The 21,386-nt window shown below is 45.2% G+C and overlaps 1 protein-coding gene across 1 annotated transcript in view; it reads right to left on the reverse strand.

The window, feature by feature from the left end:
• The window catches only part of cttnbp2 (cortactin binding protein 2), a 105,471-nt gene that overhangs the window by 80,599 nt on the left and 3,486 nt on the right, over positions 1–21,386 (reverse strand). Inside the window, exons 2-3 of the mRNA XM_079583130.1 lie at positions 8,584–8,691; positions 3,383–3,610 (exon numbers count right to left, since the gene is read on the reverse strand). Coding sequence (XP_079439256.1) covers positions 3,383–3,610; positions 8,584–8,691 — 336 coding nt within the window. The remainder of the gene's footprint in view (positions 1–3,382; positions 3,611–8,583; positions 8,692–21,386) is intronic.

Below are 21,386 nucleotides of genomic sequence, written 5' to 3' on the forward strand. Positions count from 1 at the left end.
AAGGAAGGAAGGAAGGGAGGAAGGAAGGAAGGAAGGGAGGAAGGAAGGTCCTAACCTGCACATGTCAGGGAGACACAGACATGTTGGAGTCACTTCCTGGATAAAGGGAATAAACATCGTAAAGAGAGAGTTGTTTTTGTCTTTCTCTAAAAAGGCTAATATCTCCACGTTGCCACTGCCTCGTCTCGCCTTAAAAAGACTCAAAAGTGAAATGTTGGGATTTGTGCTGCTTTGGCCCAACAGAGGAGTCCAGGTGTGACCTCCTCGCTGTGAGGTCAGGCCCGCCGGTGCCTCACAGCCACAGGGTTTCCATAAATAAATACAAATGTGGACGTTTCGGAGGATTTAAAGCAGCTTTGTCGACGTCGCAGAGAATTACACGGCTTTGCTTCCTGTTCTGTCGCCGCCGGAGCCTTTAAATCGGCCAATCACGCGCCTCGGTCACGGGGAAAGGCGCTGTTGCCGGGTAGACTCCGGGAGGAATCTGGAGAATCGCATTCACAGAGTAACGTGATCCGCCCGGGCCCCGAGCGACGGATTTAAACTGAACTCTGACGCAGCAGGATCATGACAACAGCATTTATGTTTCATGTGGATATAACATAAATATAACATAAATATAATATAAATATAATATAAACAAATGTGAGACTTTTTATGCAAAGAAAATGAACAAAAGTCGCCGATATTTTCAATCTGAATAATGTTCAGAGCCACTGAGAGAACTTTTTTGGGGGAGTTTAACAAAGTTATTCAGTAAAAATGATTAATCAGAGTCATTATTTCCTTAACGTGGGGGGGGGTTTGAGCCTGAATGACCCTGGAGCTCTGTGCGGGGGCTCGGTGCCCCTGTAGGGTCTCCCAGGACAAACCTGGTCCTAAAGGTGACGGGTCAGAAGAACCTTTTGAGAGACCATTAGAACCATGAGGCCGTCCTTCTGTGGACGCACCACCTGCAGGGGGCGCTATAGGGGCTGGTGCAGCTCCAGCAGCCGCCCCCACCACCCGGAAACAGACAAGTGGAAGAGGATGGGTGGATTATTCTCCAAGAAATGTAGATTTAATGGCAGTTATGCTTTTACATTAGATTTAAGACCTTACTCTTGGCCAGGGCAGGATATGGTCAAAGATGTATCACGATATAAAAGAAATATCACGATATAAAAGAGAAATATCACGATATAAAAGAGAAATATCATGATATAAAAGAGAAATATCATGATATAAAACAGAAATATCATGATATAAAACAGAAATATCACGATATAAAACAGAAATATCACGATATAAAAGAAATATCGGTAACACTTTACATTACAATGGTACTTACAGTGGTAATTCTAGGTATTTATTGTGGTACTTGCGGTGGTAAGTACTATTAACATTTACAGTGGTAATTCTAGGTTCTTACTGTGATACTAAAAGTGATAATTACTTGTAATTAGAGTTAGGGGTCAGGGAGACAGAGTTACCACAGTATCTCTCATTACTTAGAGATACAGTGGTAATGCTCTTAGAAATGAAGGTTGTACTTCTATTTACTATGGTACTTTAAGTGATAGTTTTTAGTTACAGTGATACATCTGTGATACTTACTGGTAATTCAAGGATTCTACAGCAGCAATTTATAGGTAGTAAATGAGGTACTTCTACAAACAGACGTCATTTCTAGGATTGTGTGACTTTAAAACAACATAAAACAGCTTTAGGTAAAACAAGAAGTACAACCTTCATTACTAAGAGTTACCACTGTTTCTAGAAGTACATACCTCGTAATTCTCACTATAGTATCCTTTAAGTACCACAATAAGTGCCTAGAATTACCACTATCATTACTAGAATTTACCACCATAAGTACCACTGTAAGTATCACTATAAGTACCTAGAATTACCTCTGTACGTACCAAGGACTTACCGGCCCGTAATGTAAAGTGTTACCGAAATATCACGATACAAAACCGAAATATCACGATACAAAACCGAAATATCACGATAAAAAACATAAATATCACGATACAAAACATAAATATCACGATATAAAACCGAAATATCACGATACAAAACCGAAATATAAACATAAATAAACAAACAAAACATAAATATCACGATACAAAACATAAATATCACGATACAAAACATAAATATCACGATACAAAACATAAATATCACGACACAAAACCGAAATATCACGATACAAAACCGAAATATAAACATAAATAAACAAACAAAACCGAAATATCACGATACAAAACATAAATATCACGATACAAAACATAAATATCACGACACAAAACATAAATATCACGATACAAAACCGAAATATCACGATACAAAACCGAAATATAAACATAAATAAACAAACAAAACCGAAATATCACGATACAAAACATAAATATCACGACACAAAACATAAATATCACGATACAAAACCGAAATATCACGATACAAAACCGAAATATAAACATAAATAAACAAACAAAACCGAAATATCACGATACAAAACATAAATATCACGATACAAAACATAAATATCGCGATACAAAACCGAAATATTGCGATACAAAACCGAAATATCACGATACAAAACATAAATATCACGATACAAAACATAAATATCGCGATACAAAACCGAAATATCGCGATACAAAACCGAAATATCGCGATACAAAACCGAAATATCGCGATACAAAACCGAAATATCACGATACAAAACATAAATATCACGATACAAAACCGAAATATCGCGATACAAAACCGTAATATCACGATGCAAAACCGAAATATTGCGATACAAAACCGTAATATCACGATGCAAAACCGAAATATCGCGATACAAAACCGAAATATCACAATACAAAACATAAATATCACGATACAAAACATAAATATCACGATACAAAACCGAAATATCACGAAATATCACGATACAAAACCGAAATATCACGATACAAAACCGAAATATCACGAAATATTGCGATACAAAACCGTAATATCACGATGCAAAACCGAAATATCGCGATACAAAACCGAAATATCACAATACAAAACATAAATATCACGATACAAAACATAAATATCACGATACAAATCCGAAATATCACAAAATATCACGATACAAAACCAAAATATCACGATACAAAACCGAAATATCACGAAATATCACGATATAAAACCGAAATATCACGATATCCATCAATCAAAACTTGCGCTTGGTTTAGTTCAATTTACTCTTTAACCCCCCATGAAAACCCTTTAGAGTGAAGTGTCTTGCCCAAGGACATGACAACAATACAGACACAAACAAATGAGGCTAAGTGAGGCTAAATGAGTCTAAGTGAGGCTAAATGAGGTTGTCCTGGGGGTGTTTTCGGCCGACACTCACCCTCTTGTGGCGCGTCTCGGCGGCGGCGAGCTGCGCCGACATGCGCTCCTGCATCTTCCTGCAGTGAGCCATGACGGCCTGCAGGACGGCCATGGGGCTGGACCCGGACACGCGGGCGTCCTTGTCCCCGGGGACGGAGCACTGCATGTCCCGCTGCAGGGCCAGGAACGGGTCCCGCAGGGAGTAGTGGGCGTAGCGCTCCTGCAGGAACACCTCCTTCCTCTGGGCCTGGGGGACAACGAGGACAGAGAGACAGGTTAGAGACGCCTCCTTCCTCTGGGCCTGGGGGACAGAGAGACAGGTTAGAGACGCCTCCTTCCTCTATATTTTTGTCACTTTTTTGATGGATTTTTGTCTTTTTTGATGGATTTTTGTCTTTTTTCTGCTGGATTTTTGTCTTTTTTTGAGGGATTTTGGCCTTTTTTTGATGGATTTTTGTCACTTTTTCTGCTGGATTTTTGTCTTTTTTGGGGGATTTTTGTCTTTTTTTGATGGATTTTTGTCTTTTTTTGATGGATTTTTGTCACTTTTTTGATGGATTTTTGTCACTTTTTTGATGGATTTTTGTCACTTTTTTGCTGGATTTTTGTCACTTTTTTGATGTTTTTTTTTAAAGGCAACAAATAATCGTTTGAATAATCGTGATTTCCATTATGACAAAAATAATCGTGATTATTATTTTTTCAATAATCGAGCAGCCCTACTTTGAAGTAAATACTTTCTAAATAAACTGCAACACCCTTGAGGTAGGGGGTACACGGACGACCACAGCCTCGTGTTGTAGAGCGTGGAGTTGTAGAGCCTCATGTTGTAGAGCCTGGTGTTGTAGAGCGCGGTGTTGTAGAGCCTGGTGTTGTAGAGCGTGGTGTTGTAGAGCCTCATGTTGTAGAGCAGTGAACATGTAGGTCAGACGTGTGCTTTATGTAACAGATGAACAAACGCCGGCCGCCCACAGACTCACACTCACCTCCCGCTTTGCTTTGTGGGTAATATCTCTAACGCCACGAAACTAAACCTGTCCTGAAGTCCAGAGTAGAGCTGCAACTAACGATTCTTTTGTAATCGATTAATCTATCGAGTATTTTTACGATTAATCGATTGGCTGTGAATGGTGTAGGAACATTTTATTTTTTCAATGTTTTAATCACGTTTTTCCACACTGAGATATGTTCTTACCTGAGCTGTGACGAGTTCTTTAGGACCTGTCTGATCTTCAGTCACGTAAACACAGCACAGACGGCGTTAGCATTTAGCCTCTCCCTCTCTCCTCTATAGCTCCAAAACAGGTCAAGATAGAAGCTACCGAGCTCTTCCACGTTTTCCCTATTTAAATATGGTTACGTGAAGTGTTCCACTACAAAGTATAATTACACACAATTAAACAATGTGGATTTTCTAAGCGGATAAAAGGGGGGACTATATTGTAAGGCGTAATAATACCAGGAGTAGTTCGAAATCCGCGCAGTAAAGTGAAGATTTTGTCACATTTTTGTCATGTTTTTGTCATTTTTTGTCATTTTTTTGTCATTTTTTGTCACATTTTTGTCATTTTTTTGTCATTTTTTGTCATTTTTTGTCATTTTTTGTCATTTTTTGTCATTTTTTTGTCATTTTTTGTCATTTTTTGTCACATTTTTGTCATTTTTTGTCATTTTTTGTCACATTTTTGTCATTTTTTTTGTCATTTTTTTGTCACATTTTTGTCATTTTTTGTCATTTTTTTGTCATTTTTTGTCATTTTTTGTCATTTTTTTTTTCAATTTTTCATCCATTTTTCGTCACCTTTTTGTCACATTTCCATCATTGTTTTCGTCTCAGTTTTGTTGCTATTTTCACAACAGCAATCTTCACTTTACTGTGCGGATGCCAAACTACTCCTGGTATTATTACGCCTTACAATATAGTTCCCCCTTTTATCCGCTTAGAAAATCCACATTGTTTAATTGTGTGTAATTATACTTTGTAGTGGAACACTTCACGTAACCATATTTAAATAGGGAAAACATGGAAGAGCTCGGTAGCTTCTATCTTGACCTGTTTTGGAGCTATAGAGGAGAGAGGGAGAGGCTAAATGCTAACGCCGTCTGCGCTGTGTTTACGTGACTGAAGATCAGACAGGTCCTAAAGAACTCGTCACAGCTCAGGTAAGAACATATCTCAGTATGTAAAAACGCTGGCCTGTTCCTCTAAGTGGTGTTGATGGAGTAAACTAAAGGGAAATGTTTTTCAAAGGCTCTATTAATGAAATATACAATGTACAAAACACTACAGACACTCAATATAAAATCAAAGTAGGTTTTCATCAAAAATACTACATTTTTGATGTCATTTTGGCTCCATTTTCGTCTGTGTGAACCAGAAAACGATGAATCGATTACTAAAATAGTTGTCGACTATTTCAATAATCGATTAGTCGTCAATTATCAATTCATCTCACAGAAGAACTGAGGTCGTGTGACTCATAACGGCGACAAACCAGGACGATCCATCTTTGGACATAAATGAGTCTGAAGCTCAATCGCGTTACGCTCCCACTCAGACCTGGAGCTGCAAACAGGCTCCTACACAAACACACACTAAGAACGGAAACTGGATCTGGTTTTGTTTCCTCGTGTCGTCTTCAGTCTCTGCTCCACAGATCGAAGCGTTTTTAAAAATGCTCAGCTGATTTTTTTACTGCTGCGTCTGATCAGAGAAACTGTCCACTCACGGCTGAAGATCCTCCAACAAACTGTCCACTCACGGCTGAAGATCCAGAACTTAAAGCAGAACTCAGTAACTCCTGCCCCTACAGGCTGTAAGCGGCACTGCAGGTGTCGTAGCATGTTTTTTTTTTTTACTCATAAATTGTCTGTGAGAGTAAATACAATATATAATACACAATACATAATATATTTACACTGCTGTCTCCCACAGAGGAAATGACCATATTTGGATTACAGAGTCTTTCCTGCTACACGTGGATACCAAACATGTCAGTGTTAGTGAATGAACAAGCGTGGGAAAGGCCAGGGAGCCACAGACATGATGGAGGACATTTCAAAAATGTTCCAAACTTTTCCATAATTTCCTCCAAAAATTCATAGTTTCAACAATTTTTCAAAACATGAACTAAATTTTCTAAATGTTTTAAAAAAAATCAAAATTTAAAAAAAAAAGTTTTCAACCATTCTTAAAAAATGCAAACATTTTCTACAAATTAAAAAAAAAAAACTTTCCCAAACACAAACATTTTCCAATTTCATTTCAAAACGTTTTCATTTTTTTTCTAAAATCATTAAAAAAAAACATTTTCCAAACTATTCCAGGTCATTTTTACACTTTTCACATTTTTCAAAAAATTCCCAATTTTGTCAAAACATTTCTAAATGTTTCAAATCATCGAAATTGTTAAAAATTAAAATAAAAATTTCGACATTTGCCAAATTTTTCCAAGCCGTCTCCCACAAAGGAAATGACCATATTTGGATTACAGCGTCTTTCCTGCTACACGTGGATACCAAACACAGATCTCATCACTGCAGGACGAAGTTTTCACCTAAAGGAACATTTGGAAACGATAAAAGCCTGAGTCTCTCTCCTCCCTTTGATGTTTCCCTCTGAGCCAATCAGCTGCCGGCTCTGGCTGCGTTGCCGTGGAGACCGGATCAGATCAGGTTTCACACTCCCCCCCCCCTCCTCGTCCTCCTCGTCCTCCTCGTCCTGCTCAGAGGGGGCTGTGGGCGGCTCAGCGGGTAACGCTCTGTACCTCACAACCAGAGGGTCCCGGGTTCTATTCCCGGGCCGTCTGAGAGGGGGCATGGCCCAGGTACCCCCACAGAACCCCCACTTTACCCACAGAACCCCCACAGTACCCCCACAGTACCCCCATGTTACCCCACCGAACCCCCACTTTACCTCACAGAACCCCCACGCTACCTCCACGTTACCCCCACAGAACCCCCACAGTACCCCCACAGTACCCCCATGTTACCCCACAGAACCCCCACGCTACCCCCCATGTTACCCCACCGAACCCCCACTTTACCTCACGTTACCCCCACGTTACCCCCAGAGTGCCCCCACGTTACCCCCACTTTACCCCACAGAACCCCCACAGTACCTCCACGTTACCCCCAGAGTGCCCCCACGTTACCCCCACTTTACCCCACAGAACCCCCATGTTACCCCCACGTTACCCCCACAGTACCCCCACAGAACCCCCACGTTACCCCCACAGTACCCCCACAGTACCCCCACGTTACCCCCACAGTACCCCCACGTTACCCCACGTTACCCCCACAGTACCCCCACAGTACCCCCACAGTACCCCCACGTTACCCCACGTTACCCCCACAGTACCCCCACAGTACCCCCACGTTACCCCCACATTACCCCCACATTACCCCCACGTTACCCCCACGTTACCCCCACGTTACCCCCACATTACCCCCACATTACCCCCATGCTACCTCCATGTTACCCCCACAGTACCCCCACGTTACCCCCACGTTACCCCCACGTTACCCCCACATTACCCCCATGCTACCTCCATGTTACCCCCACAGTACCCCCACGTTACCCCCACGTTACCTCCACGTTACCCCGACATTACCCAACAGTACCCCACAGTACCCCACAGTACCCCACAGTACCCCCTTCCTCCAGGGTATCACTTATTAGTTAGAAAGTCTCTCATTCAGTCCTGCCCTATTGTACATGTTTGAGGGAAACCGGAGGAAACACAGACACGAGGAGAACATGCACTGGGAATCGAACCCAGAACCACCTGTTTGTACTTAAAGCTGCACTATGTAACTTTTCATGTGGAAAAAAAAAGACTTGCTGTTTGCGTGTGTTTGACCTGTTAGTGACTCACTGCAGTTACACGTATGACCTGAAGTGGCAGTAGTGAGCATAAAATGGCCAACTTGCATCTAGTCTCTTTAATAAAGAAATATATTTTCGATAAAAGTTACAAATATTTTTCACAACTGAAATCTAAATAATGGACATTTCCAGGTTTTGACAGATTTGCTCAGATTTTGGATGTTTTGTCAGGAACCACATCTGTAAAATCTCCCAGATGTGTGGAGTCTGTAAAGGGTAAAGTCTTGACTGAAGTGCAGATGTGAAACAGTGGAATGAAAACCGCCTGGATCTGGTCTTTCCGGTTTCAGACGATGCCGAGTCGGGAGTTTACGGGACATGAACTCACTCACCCTGAGCGCCTCGATGACGAGGTCCCGCGCCTCCAGCTCGCCCTCCATCACGCTGAGCAGGGTCAGCAGCTCCGGCTTGCTCAGGTTATCCATGTTCAGCTCACACTTCTGCCACGACAGGAGAGAACACGGTCAGCTCACGTTTAAATAATATATATTACATCTGCCGGGAATGTGTTTGGGCCTCGAGGACGCCTGTTGTAGCATTAGCACCGGAGAAAGCTAATGCTAAGCTAAACCTCCGGTCCTCACGTGAAAACGAGAAATATGCAGAACAATGATCACACACTGAGCTGGGCTGATGTTGTAGTTTATTACTCACATCATCTACAATGAGCTCCGGGAGGAAACCACAGCGTGTTAGCTCAGTCCGCTCAGTTCGCTCAGTTCGCTCAGTCAGCTCAGTCAGCTCAGTCAGCTCAGTTCGCTCAGTTAGCTCAGTTAGCTCAGTCAGCTCAGTCAGCTCAGTCAGCTCAGTTAGCTCAGTTAGATCAGCTAGCTCAGTTCGCTCAGTTCGCTCAGTTCGATCAGTCAGCTCAGTTCGCTCAGTCAGCTCAGTCAGCTCAGTCAGCTCAGTCAGCTCAGTTAGCTCAGTTAGCTCAGTCAGCTCAGTCAGCTCAGTCAGCTCAGTTAGCTCAGTTAGATCAGCTAGCTCAGTTCGCTCAGTTCGCTCAGTTCGATCAGTCAGCTCAGTTCGCTCAGTCAGCTCAGTCAGCTCAGTCAGCTCAGTCAGCTCAGTTAGCTCAGTTAGCTCAGTCAGCTCAGTCAGCTCAGTCCGCTCAGTTCGCTCAGTTAGATCGGTTAGATCGGTTCGCTCGGTTCGCTCGGTTCGCTCGGTTAGCTCGGTTAGCTCGGTTAGCTCGGTTAGCTCGGTTAGCTCAGTCAGCTCAGTCAGCTCAGTCCGCTCAGTCCGCTCAGTCCGCTCAGTCAGCTCAGTCCGCTCAGTTCGCTCAGTTCGCTCAGTTCGCTCAGTCAGCTCAGTCAGCTCAGTTCGCTCAGTTCGCTCAGTCAGCTCAGTTAGATCAGTTCGCTCAGTTAGATCAGTTCGCTCAGTTCGCTCAGTTCGCTCAGTTAGATCAGTTAGATCAGTTCGCTCAGTTCGCTCAGTTAGATCAGTTCGCTCAGTTAGATCAGTTCGCTCAGTTCGCTCAGTTCGCTCAGTTCGCTCAGTTCGCTCAGTTCGCTCAGTTCGCTCAGTTCGCTCAGTCAGCTCAGTCAGCTCAGTTCGCTCAGTCAGCTCAGTTCGCTCAGTTAGCTCAGTCAGCTCAGTCAGCTCAGTTAGCTCAGTCAGTTCGCTCAGTTCGCTCAGTCAGCTCAGTTCGCTCAGTTAGCTCAGTCAGCTCAGTCAGCTCAGTCAGCTCACTCAGTTAGCTCAGTCAGCTCAGTTAGCTCAGTTCGCTCAGTTAGCTCAGTTAGCTCAGTTAGCTCAGTCAGCTCAGTTAGCTCAGTTCGCTCAGTTAGATCAGTTCGCTCAGTTAGATCAGTTCGCTCAGTTCGCTCAGTTCGCTCAGTTCGCTCAGTTCGCTCAGTTCGCTCAGTTCGCTCAGTTCGCTCAGTTAGCTCAGTTCGCTCAGTTCGCTCAGTTAGCTCAGTTCGCTCAGTCAGCTCAGTTTGCTCAGTTAGCTCAGTTCGCTCAGTCAGCTCAGTCAGCTCAGTTAGCTCAGTTAGCTCAGTTAGCTCAGTTCGCTCAGTTCGCTCAGTTCGCTCAGTTAGATCAGTTCGATCAGTTCGCTCAGTCAGCTCAGTCAGCTCAGTTAGATCAGTTAGCTCAGTTAGCTCAGTTAGCTCAGTTAGCTCAGTTAGCTCGCATTGAGCTCCGGTTTTCTCCCATGAAAACAAGCATTATGCACTAACGACATAGAGCAGCTTTATGACGATCACACACTGAGCCTTCACACATTTGTGGTTTATTGCAGACTTTTAATCAACAATGAGCTGTAGCAGGTTTATTTCAGGCAAGAGCTACTTCCAAGATGGACGAACAGACTCTGAGCTGACGCGCGGTGACATTTGTGACGAGCGTCTGACTTTAGTAAAGCACAAGCGTCCGACGACGGGCGATAGGCACGTTTATGACGCCCACAACGCGTTTGGTGTGGACGCAGCATGAGGCGTCACTCTGAGGCTTCACTCTGAGGCGTCACTCTGAGGCGTCACTCTGAGGCTTCACTCTGAGGCTTCACTCTGAGGCGTCACTCTGAGGCTTCACTCTGAGGCTTCACTCTGAGGCGTCACTCTGAGGCGTCACTCTGAGGCGTCACTCTGAGGCTTCACTCTGAGGCGTCACTCTGAGGCTTCACTCTGAGGCCTCACTCTGAGGCCTCACTCTGAGGCCTCACTCTGAGGCCTCACTCTGAGGCGTCACTCTGAGGCGTCACTCTGAGGCGTCACTCTGAGGCTTCACTCTGAGGCTTCACTCTGAGGCTTCACTCTGAGGCTTCACTCTGAGGCGTCGCTCTGAGGCGTCGCTCTGAGGCGTCGCTCTGAGGCTTCACTCTGAGGCTTCACTCTGAGGCGTCACTCTGAGGCGTCACTCTGAGGCTTCACTCTGAGGCTTCACTCTGAGGCGTCACTCTGAGGCTTCACTCTGGGGCGTCACTCTGAGGCTTCACTCTGAGGCTTCACTCTGAGGCGTCACTCTGAGGCGTCACTCTGAGGCGTCACTCTGAGGCGTCACTCTGAGGCGTCACTCTGAGGCGTCACTCTGAGGCGTCACTCTGAGGCGTCACTCTGAGGCTTCACTCTGAGGCTTCACTCTGAGGCGTCGCTCTGAGGCGTCACTCTGAGGCGTCACTCTGAGGCTTCACTCTGAGGCTTCACTCTGAGGCTTCACTCTGAGGCTTCACTCTGAGGCTTCACTCTGAGGCTTCACTCTGAGGCTTCACTCTATGGCTTCACTCTGAGGCTTCACTCTGGGGCGTCACTCTGAGGCGTCACTCTGAGGCGTCACTCTGAGGCGTCGCTCTGAGGCGTCGCTCTGAGGCGTCACTCTGAGGCGTCACTCTGAGGCGTCACTCTGAGGCGTCGCTCTGAGGCCTCCTGAAGGGAAAGCTCTGAAGAAGCAGAGTGATCTGAACATGTGAGCGGCTCGTGTGTGGTTGGGTTTCTGATCTCCAGAGGAGACGAGGAGGAGACGAGGAGGAGACGAGGAGGAGACGAGGAGGAGACGAGGAGGAGACGAGGAGGAGACGAGGAGGAGACGAGGAGGAGACGAGGAGGAGGAGGATGATTCACTCCTGGACTGAAGCCGTGCCTGTCAGTACAAATCACAGACTGAAGCTTTTTCTCCTCGTCACCGGAGGAGCGGAGGATGTGCAGGATGATGGAAAACATTAGCGCTCAACGATTTAGACAAAAATAAATATTGCGATTTTCCGCTAATCCTTTTTTGCTGCAATACAATTTAATATTTACAACTGACTTATTCAAGTATTACTTACTCTCATGTCCTTTATAATCATATGGAATTCATAATAGTCCACATATCCATTTACATAATCTACAATAATCTTACACTGAATAATCATTTCTTGCTCTTTGCTCTTGTGTTTTAGTCAGTGGTCGTGAGATAAGTTCTTTTCTTTATCCAGAACATTCCCTCCAAAAGTGAGTCACAAACGACTCTGAACATCAGCTCAGGCTCAGCTTCATCTGTGGAGACGTGTGAATCTGGAGGAAAGTTTCTGTGATCAGAGCGTGTAGCGCTGCGGCTAACACTATGCTAACAGAGGAAACAGCAACAGTCCTTAGCGCTGCGGCTAACACTATGCTAACAGAGGAAACAGCAACAGTCCTTAGCGCTGCGGCTAACACTATGCTAACAGAGGAAACAGCAACAGTCCTTAGCACTGCAGCTAACACTATGCTAACAGAGGAAACAGCAACAGTCCTTAGCGCTGCGGTTAACACTATGCTAACAGAGGAAACAGCAACAGTCCTTAGTGCTGCGGCTAACACTATGCTAACAGAGGAAACAGCAACAGTCCTTAGCGCTGCGGCTAACACTATGCTAACAGAGGAAACAGCAACAGTCCTTAGCGCTGCAGCTAACACTATGCTAACAGAGGAAACAGCAACAGTCCTTAGTGCTGCGGCTAACACTATGCTAACAGAGGAAACAGCAACAGTCCTTAGTGCTGCAGCTAACACTATGCTAACAGAGGAAACAGCAACAGTCCTTAGTGCTGCAGCTAACACTATGCTAACAGAGGAAACAGCAACAGTCCTTAGCGCTGCAGCTAACACTATGCTAACAGAGGAAACAGCAACAGTCCTTAGCGCTGCGGCTAACACTATGCTAACAGAGGAAACAGCAACAGTCCTTAGTGCTGCGGCTAACACTATGCTAACAGAGGAAACAGCAACAGTCCTTAGCGCTGCAGCTAACACTATGCTAACAGAGGAAACAGCAACAGTCCTTAGCGCTGCGGCTAACACTATGCTAACAGAGGAAACAGCAACAGTCCTTAGTGCTGCGGCTAACAATATGCTAACAGAGGAAACAGCAACAGTCCTTAGTGCTGCGGCTAACACTATGCTAACAGAGGAAACAGCAACAGTCCTTAGCGCTGCAGCTAACACTATGCTAACAGAGGAAACAGCAACAGTCCTTAGTGCTGCAGCTAACACTATGCTAACAGAGGAAACAGCAACAGTCCATAGTGCTGCGGCTAACACTATGCTAACAGAGGAAACAGCAACAGTCCTTAGTGCTGCGGCTAACACTATGCTAACAGAGGAAACAGCAACAGTCCTTAGCGCTGCAGCTAACACTATGCTAACAGAGGAAACAGCAACAGTCCTTAGTGCTGCGGCTAACACTATGCTAACAGAGGAAACAGCAACAGTCCTTAGTGCTGCAGCTAACACTATGCTAACAGAGGAAACAGCAACAGTCCTTAGTGCTGCAGCTAACACTATGCTAACAGAGGAAACAGCAACAGTCCTTAGTGCTGCAGCTAACACTATGCTAACAGAGGAAACAGCAACAGTCCTTAGTGCTGCGGCTAACACTATGCTAACAGAGGAAACAGCAACAGTCCTTAGCGCTGCGGCTAACACTATGCTAACAGAGGAAACAGCAACAGTCCTTAGCGCTGCGGCTAACACTATGCTAACAGAGGAAACAGCAACAGTCCTTAGTGCTGCGGCTAACACTATGCTAACAGAGGAAACAGCAACAGTCCTTAGTGCTGCGGCTAACACTATGCTAACAGAGGAAACAGCAACAGTCCTTAGCGCTGCGGCTAACGCAATGCTAACAGAGGAAACAGTCCTTCGCGGCGGCTAACACTATGCTAACAGAGGAAACAGCAACAGTTCTTCGCGGAGGCTACATTATACACGCTGATATTTTCACATCCACGATCTGCCGCGCAGCTACGTAGACGGAGAAGTAACAAAATCAGGCAGACGAAAGAACTTATATCTGAGCAGCATCAGCTTCCTGGTTGTAGCTACGCCGCGGCGGAGTGATCTGCTCGGTGACCGGATCTACAGTCGTTTGTTTATTAGCATTAGCATCACTACACGTGGAATTCACAAAGGAGCTTTCTACACATCAGATATGGCAACGCTTGGAGGAAGAGGTTTTTAATGCAGGCTACTAGTTACCATAGACATGCACTAGCCTAGCACTAGCCTAGCACTAGACTAGCACTAGCCTAGCACTAGCATAGCACCACTAAACAACTAACTAACAACACTCAGGATAACGAGGAAATGAGGCCCGATGTCAAAAACCCTGAAATATCCCTTTAAGGCGATAAAACACAGCAGTAAATATGACGATGTAAAGTCTAGCAAAGCAGTGTTTACAACTTACAGGCTAATGTTGCTAATGATGCTAATGTTGCTAATGTTGCTAATGATGCTAATGTTGCTAACTAGCCGCTAACTCGCGAATTACAAACCAACCTGCTGTGAAAAAGTCAGTTTATAAACCGTCTATTCACTGTAAAAAGTATGTTGAAGAAAATGCCTTGTACTTGTATCGGTATTCAGTATCGTGCTTAAATCAAAGTACTTGTACTTGTACTCATACTTGTACTTGTACTTGTACTTGTGCGTGTGCGTGTGCGTGTGCGTGTGCGTCCCCAGTTTGGTGTAAAGTCTGTGCCAGAGACGCCAGAGACGGTTCTTCCTCAGACTCGTGTCTGTGAGGCTTTAATCTGATTCAGCATCGTTTAAACGGATCAGACGCATCGACCGCAGCTTCCCAGAACTCAGACCAGCACTGAGACAACACGACTGTCCCTGAACGCATCACGACTGTCCCTGAACGCACCATCACTGTCCCTGAACGCACCATCACTGTCCCTGAACGCACCATCACTGTCCCAGAACTCAGACCAGCACTGAGACAACACGACAGTCCCTGAACGCACCATCACTGTCCCTGAACGCTCCACGAGGACACGACTGTCCCTGAACTCAGACCAGCACTGAGACAACACGACAGTCCCTGAACGCACCATCACTGTCCCTGAACGCTCCACGAGGACACGACTGTCCCTGAACTCAGACCAGCACTGAGACAACACGACTGTCCCTGAACGCACCACGACTGTCCCTGAACTCAGACCAGCACTGAGACAACACGACTGTCCCTGAACTCAGACCAGCACTGAGACAACACGACTGTCCCTGAACGCACCACGACTGTCCCTGAACTCAGACCAGCACTGAGACAACACGACAGTCCCTGAACGCACCATCACTGTCCCTGAACGCTCCACGAGGACACGACTGTCCCTGAACTCAGACCAGCACTGAGACAACACGACTGTCCCTGAACGCACCACGACTGTCCCTGAACGCACCACGAGGACACCACTGTCCCTGAACTCAGACCAGCACTGAGACAACACGACTGTCCCTGAACGCACCATCACTGTCCCTGAACGCTCCACGACTGTCCCTGAACGCACCACGACTGTCCCTGAACTCAGACCAGCACTGAGACAACACGACTGTCCCTGAACTCAGACCAGCACTGAGACAACACTACTGTCCCTGAACGCACCATCACATCAAACCAGGACTAAACCAGGACTAAACCAGGACTAAACCAGGACTAAACCAGGACTAAACCAGGACTAAACCAGGAGAAAACCAGGAGAAAACCAGGACTAAACCAGGACTAAACCAGGACTAAACCAGGACTAAACCAGGACTAAACCAGGACTAAACCAGGACTAAACCAGGACTAAACCAGGACTAAACCAGGACTAAACCAGGACTAAACCGTTCATGAAGACACGGGTTAACTTTAGGGGTGACAATTACACAAACCTGTGACCCTGGATCCAAACCTGTGACCCTCCTCTGTATATCATCATTATTATTATTATTATTATTAGTGAGTGAGTGAGTCCGAGTCACTGGTCTTATTTTAGCCCCGGAGACTCTGCACCTGCTCTCTGGGACGTCCACAGGTTTGTTGTGGTTCTGTGTGTCAGAGTCGGGTCAGAGCCCAGATCTGAGGCGCTGAGTCACTGAAACACGAGCCTGCAGCTGCCGAGGCCGAGCGCCCTCAGCATGACTGCGACTGCGACTGCGACTGCTGCTACTGCGACTGCGACTGCTGCTACTGCGACTGCGACTGCGACTGCGACTGCTGCTGCTGCGCCACAGGTTCCACTCCCAGGCCTCTGTGTGGGGTTTGAGCGGAACAAACGCGAGCAAACAGGAAGTCTGAGTCAGTGTTTAAGCTGCTCCAGACGCTAGCATGCTACTGGTTAGCATCTAGCTTCAACATGATGAACACATGTGTGGCTCTGATACAGCTCTGACCTCTTGGAGTGTGGTTCAGGACTAAACCAGGACTAAACCAGGACTGAACCGGGACTAAACCAGGAGAAAACCAGGACTAAACCAGGAGAAAACCAGGAGAAAACCAGGACTAAACCAGGACTAAACCAGGAGAAAACCGGGACTAAACCAGGACTAAACCAGGAGAAAACCAGGACTAAACCAGGAGAAAATCAGGAGAAAACCAGGACTAAACCAGGAGAAAACCAGGACTAAACCAGGAGAAAACCAGGACTAAACCAGGACCAAACCAGGAGAAAACCGGGACTAAACCAGGACTAAACCAGGAGAAAACCAGGACTAAACCAGGAGAAAATCAGGAGAAAACCAGGAGAAAACCGGGACTAAACCAGGACTAAACCAGGAGAAAACCAGGAGTAAACCAAGAGAAAACCAGGAAAAAACCAGGACTAAACCAGGAGAAAACCAGGAGAAAACCAGGAGTAAACCAAGAGAAAACCAGAAAAAAACCAGGAGAAAACCAGGACTAAACCAGGAGAAAACCAGGACTAAACCAGGACCAAACCAGGAGAAAACCGGGACTAAACCAGGAGTAAACCAAGAGAAAACCAGGAGAAAACCAGGACTAAACCAGGACTAAACCAGGAGAAAACCAGGAGAAAACCAGGAGAAAACCGGGACTAAACCAGGACTAAACCAGGAGAAAACCAGGAGTAAACCAAGAGAAAACCAGGAAAAAACCAGGAGAAAACCAGGACTAAACCAGGACTAAACCAGGACTAAACCAGGAGAAAACCGGGACTAAACCAGGACTAAACCAGGACCAAACCAGGAGAAAACCAGGAGTAAACCAAGACTAAACCAGGACTAAACCAGGAGAAAACCAGGAGAAAACCAGGATTAAACCAGGAGAAAACCAGGACTAAACCAGGAGAAAACCAGGAGAAAACCAGGATTAAACCAGGACTAAACCAGGACTAAACCAGGAGAAAACCGGGACTAAACCAGGACTAAACCAGGAGAAAACCAGGACTAAACCAGGACTAAACCAGGACTAAACCAGGAGAAAACCAGGAGAAAACCAGGATTAAACCAGGAGAAAACCAGGACTAAACCAGGAGAAAACCAGGAGAAAACCAGGATTAAACCAGGAGAAAACCAGGACTAAACCAGGACTAAACCAGGACTAAACCAGGAGAAAACCAGGACTAAACCAGGAGAAAACCAGGAGAAAACCAGGAGAAAACCAGGACTAAACCAGGACTAAACCAGGACTAAACCAGGAGAAAACCAGGACTAAACCAGGAGAAAACCAGGAGAAAACCAGGATTAAACCAGGAGAAAACCAGGATTAAACCAGGAGAAAACCAGGAGAAAACCAGGACCAAACCAGGACTAAACCAGGAGAAAACCAGGACTAAACCAGGAGAAAACCAGGACTAAACCAGGAGAAAACCAGGACTAAACCAGGAGAAAACCAGGACTAAACCAGGACTAAACCAGGAGAAAACTAGGACTAAACCAGGAGAAAACTAGGACGAAACCAGGACTAAACCAGGACCAAACCAGGAGAAAACCAGGACTAAACCAGGACCAAACCAGGAGAAAACCGGGACTAAACCAGAAGAAAACCTGGAGAAAACCAGGAGAAAACCGGGACTAAACCAGGACCAAACCAGGAGAAAACCGGGACTAAACCAGGACTAAACCAGGACTAAACCAGGACTAAACCAGGACTAAACCAGGAGAAAACCAGGACTAAACCAGGACTAAACCAGGAGAAAACCGGGACTAAACCAGGAGAAAACCAGGAGAAAACCAGGACTAAACCAGAAGAAAACCAGGAGAAAACCAGGAGAAAACCAGGACTAAACCAGGAGAAAACCGGGACTAAACCAGGAGAAAACCAGGAGAAAACCACGACTAAACCAGGAAAAAAACGGGACTAAACCAGGAAAAAAACGGGACTAAACCAGGAAAAAAACGGGACTAAACCAGGACTAAACCAGGAGAAAACCAGGAGTAAACCAGGACTAAACCAGGACTAAACCAGGACTAAACCAGGAGTAAACCAGGAGTAAACCACGACTAAACCAGGAAAAAAACGGGACTAAACCAGGAAAAAAACGGGACTAAACCAGGAAAAAAACGGGACTAAACCAGGAAAAAAACGGGACTAAACCAGGAAAAAAACGGGACTAAACCAGGACTAAACCAGGAGAAAACCAGGAGTAAACCAGGACTAAACCAGGACTAAACCAGGACTAAACCAGGAGAAAACCAGGACTAAACCAGGACCAGGACTTAAAACTATCCACTAACAGGATCATGTGACCATTGACCCGACGCTGCACCATCAGCCTGACGAGGACCATGGACATACACATCATGTTCTCAGGAGAACCTCCAGACCAGTGTTTAAGCTGCTCCAGACGCTAGCATGCTACCGGTTAGCATTTAGCTTCAACATGACAAACACACTGAGGGAACACTACAGTGACAGCTCTGACCTCTGACCTCTGTCACGTGGTGCATCCTGTGGTTCAGGGCTTTCTCTGGGAGAGGTCGGAGCTGTTGAAGCTAAATGCTAACCGGTAGCATGCTAACATCTTAAACACTGACTCACTGGTTTCTTCACATAAACGTGCGTCTCTGGGGCGATGATTACGAGAACCTAAAAATGTCCTGAGTAAAGATACTGTTACATGTTGTAGTAATAAATGCATAATTCTACTTCGGTATTCAAAATGGCCGCCATAACAACAAGCATCACATGACTGGAAGGCATGTGTAGCATTAAAGATATTGTATTCAGGCTGTAATGATTCCCTAAGTGTAACATAGTATTTTTTAGAAGTATTCGCAGAGACTTTCCGTAAAGACGAGCTTTGAATCAAACGCTGGAGGAAAGTGACATTTCTGTTTAGCGTTAGCGGCTCTGAAGGAAACTCAGCCTCAGCCGCGGCTCGGAGACGCTTCTATTTAAAGACCGACGTTTAGCCTTTCTCCAGTGAGCCCTAACACACTTTCTGTCTGTGCGAGCGCAAGACCCGGAACTGGAGCAGGACTCAGGAATCAGGACTCCAGGACTCCAGGACTCCAGGACTCCAGGACTCCAGGACTCCAGGACTCGGGAGCGGGACTCGGGAGCGGGACTCAACCACGCATTTAGAGTCAGGTTTACTCAAGAACGATGCAAACATTACAAGAAAACCAGGAGAAAACCAGGACTAAACCAGGACTAAATCAGGACTAAATCAGGACTAAACCAGGACTAAATCAGGACTGAACCAGGACTAAACCAGGAGTAAACCAGGACTAATCCGGGACTGAACCAGGACTAAACCAGGACTAAACCAGGACTAAACCAGGAGTAAACCAGGACTAAACCTGGACTAAACCAGGACTAAATCAGGACTAAACCAGGACTAAATCAGGACTAAACCAGGACTAAATCAGGACTGAACCAGGAGAAAACCAGGACTAAACCAGGACTAAACCAGGACTAAATCAGGACTAAACCAGGACTAAACCAGGACTAAACCAGGACAGAACCAGGACTAAACCAGGACTAAACCAGGACTAAATCAGGACTAAACCAGGACTAAACCAGGAGTAAACCAGGACTAATCCGGGACTGAACCAGGACTAAACCAGGACTAAATCAGGACTAAACCAGGACTGAACCAGGACTAAACCAGGACTAAATCAGGACTAAATCAGGACTAAACCAGGAGTAAACCAGGACTAATCCGGGACTGAACCAGGACTAAATCAGGACTAAACCAGGAGTAAACCAGGACTGAACCAGGACTAAACCAGGACTAAATCAGGACTAAACCAGGACTAAACCAGGAGTAAACCAGGAGTAAACCAGGACTAAACCAGGACTAAACCAGGAGTAAACCAGGACTAATCCGGGACTAAACCAGGACTAAATCAGGACTAAACCAGGACTAAACCAGGAGTAAACCAGGACTAATCCGGGACTGAACCAGGACTAAATCAGGACTAAACCAGGAGTAAACCAGGACTGAACCAGGACTAAACCAGGACTAAACCAGGACTAAATCAGGAGTAAACCAGGACTAAACCAGGACTAAATCAGGAGTAAACCAGGACTAAACCAGGACTAAATCAGGAGTAAATCAGGAGTAAACCAGGACTAAACCAGGACTAAGCCCCACTGGGCCCGTCACCATAACAAACTTGAAGTCCGATATATTGAGGCAGGAAAGTATCGCGATAAACGGTATTATCGACTCTGACGATACTCGATACGGTCGACTCTCAGGCAGAAAAATGAGAGAAAAGCTTAGTTCTAAAAGTCCTAAAACACCACACGCGGCAATAAACATGAAGTACAATGACACTTTCTTCTGTCAGAAATCAAAGTTTTACGAGTGAAAATAAGGGGAAATGCTAAGAAATGTACAGACGATAAACATCGAGCCCAAAAATGTATCGATTATCGTTTTTTTATTGAACGATGAGTCGATATAGTGATTATCGTGACCAAGGGCCACCAAACACGGGTCTGAGGGCGAAACCATGAAAAGACTGGTAACAAGCAGAGCTGTTTGAAAGTCTTTTCTCTGAGCGACTGAAGCCAGTGCACAGACCGGAGCACTGGACTAATATGGTCGTGTTTCCTGCAGTGTTAATTTCGTCGACTAAAATATTTAGTCTTAATTTTAGTCGAAGTGATATTTTTGTGACTAAAATTGGACTAAAACTAAATTAAACGTTTCTCATGAGACTAAAACTGTGACTAAAATGTCCAGATATTTTAGTCGACTAAAATGAGACTAAATAAAAATGAAAAGGAGAGACTAAAATCAGCCAAACTTCTATTGAGCGTCTGAAAGAGCCTCAGATTAGGGCTGTGCAATTAATCGAAATTCGATTACGATTTCGATTACAACAGTAAACGATTACAAAATTAGCATAATCGCAAAAAAACGATTATAATATTTTTTTTCTATTTTTTTTTATTTTTATGTTTTTTTTATTTATTTATTTTTTTTGGA

Source organism: Gobius niger, assembly GCF_951799975.1.
Source record: "Gobius niger genome assembly, contig: SCAFFOLD_55, whole genome shotgun sequence".
Classification (NCBI taxonomy): Eukaryota; Metazoa; Chordata; class Actinopteri; order Gobiiformes; family Gobiidae; genus Gobius; species Gobius niger.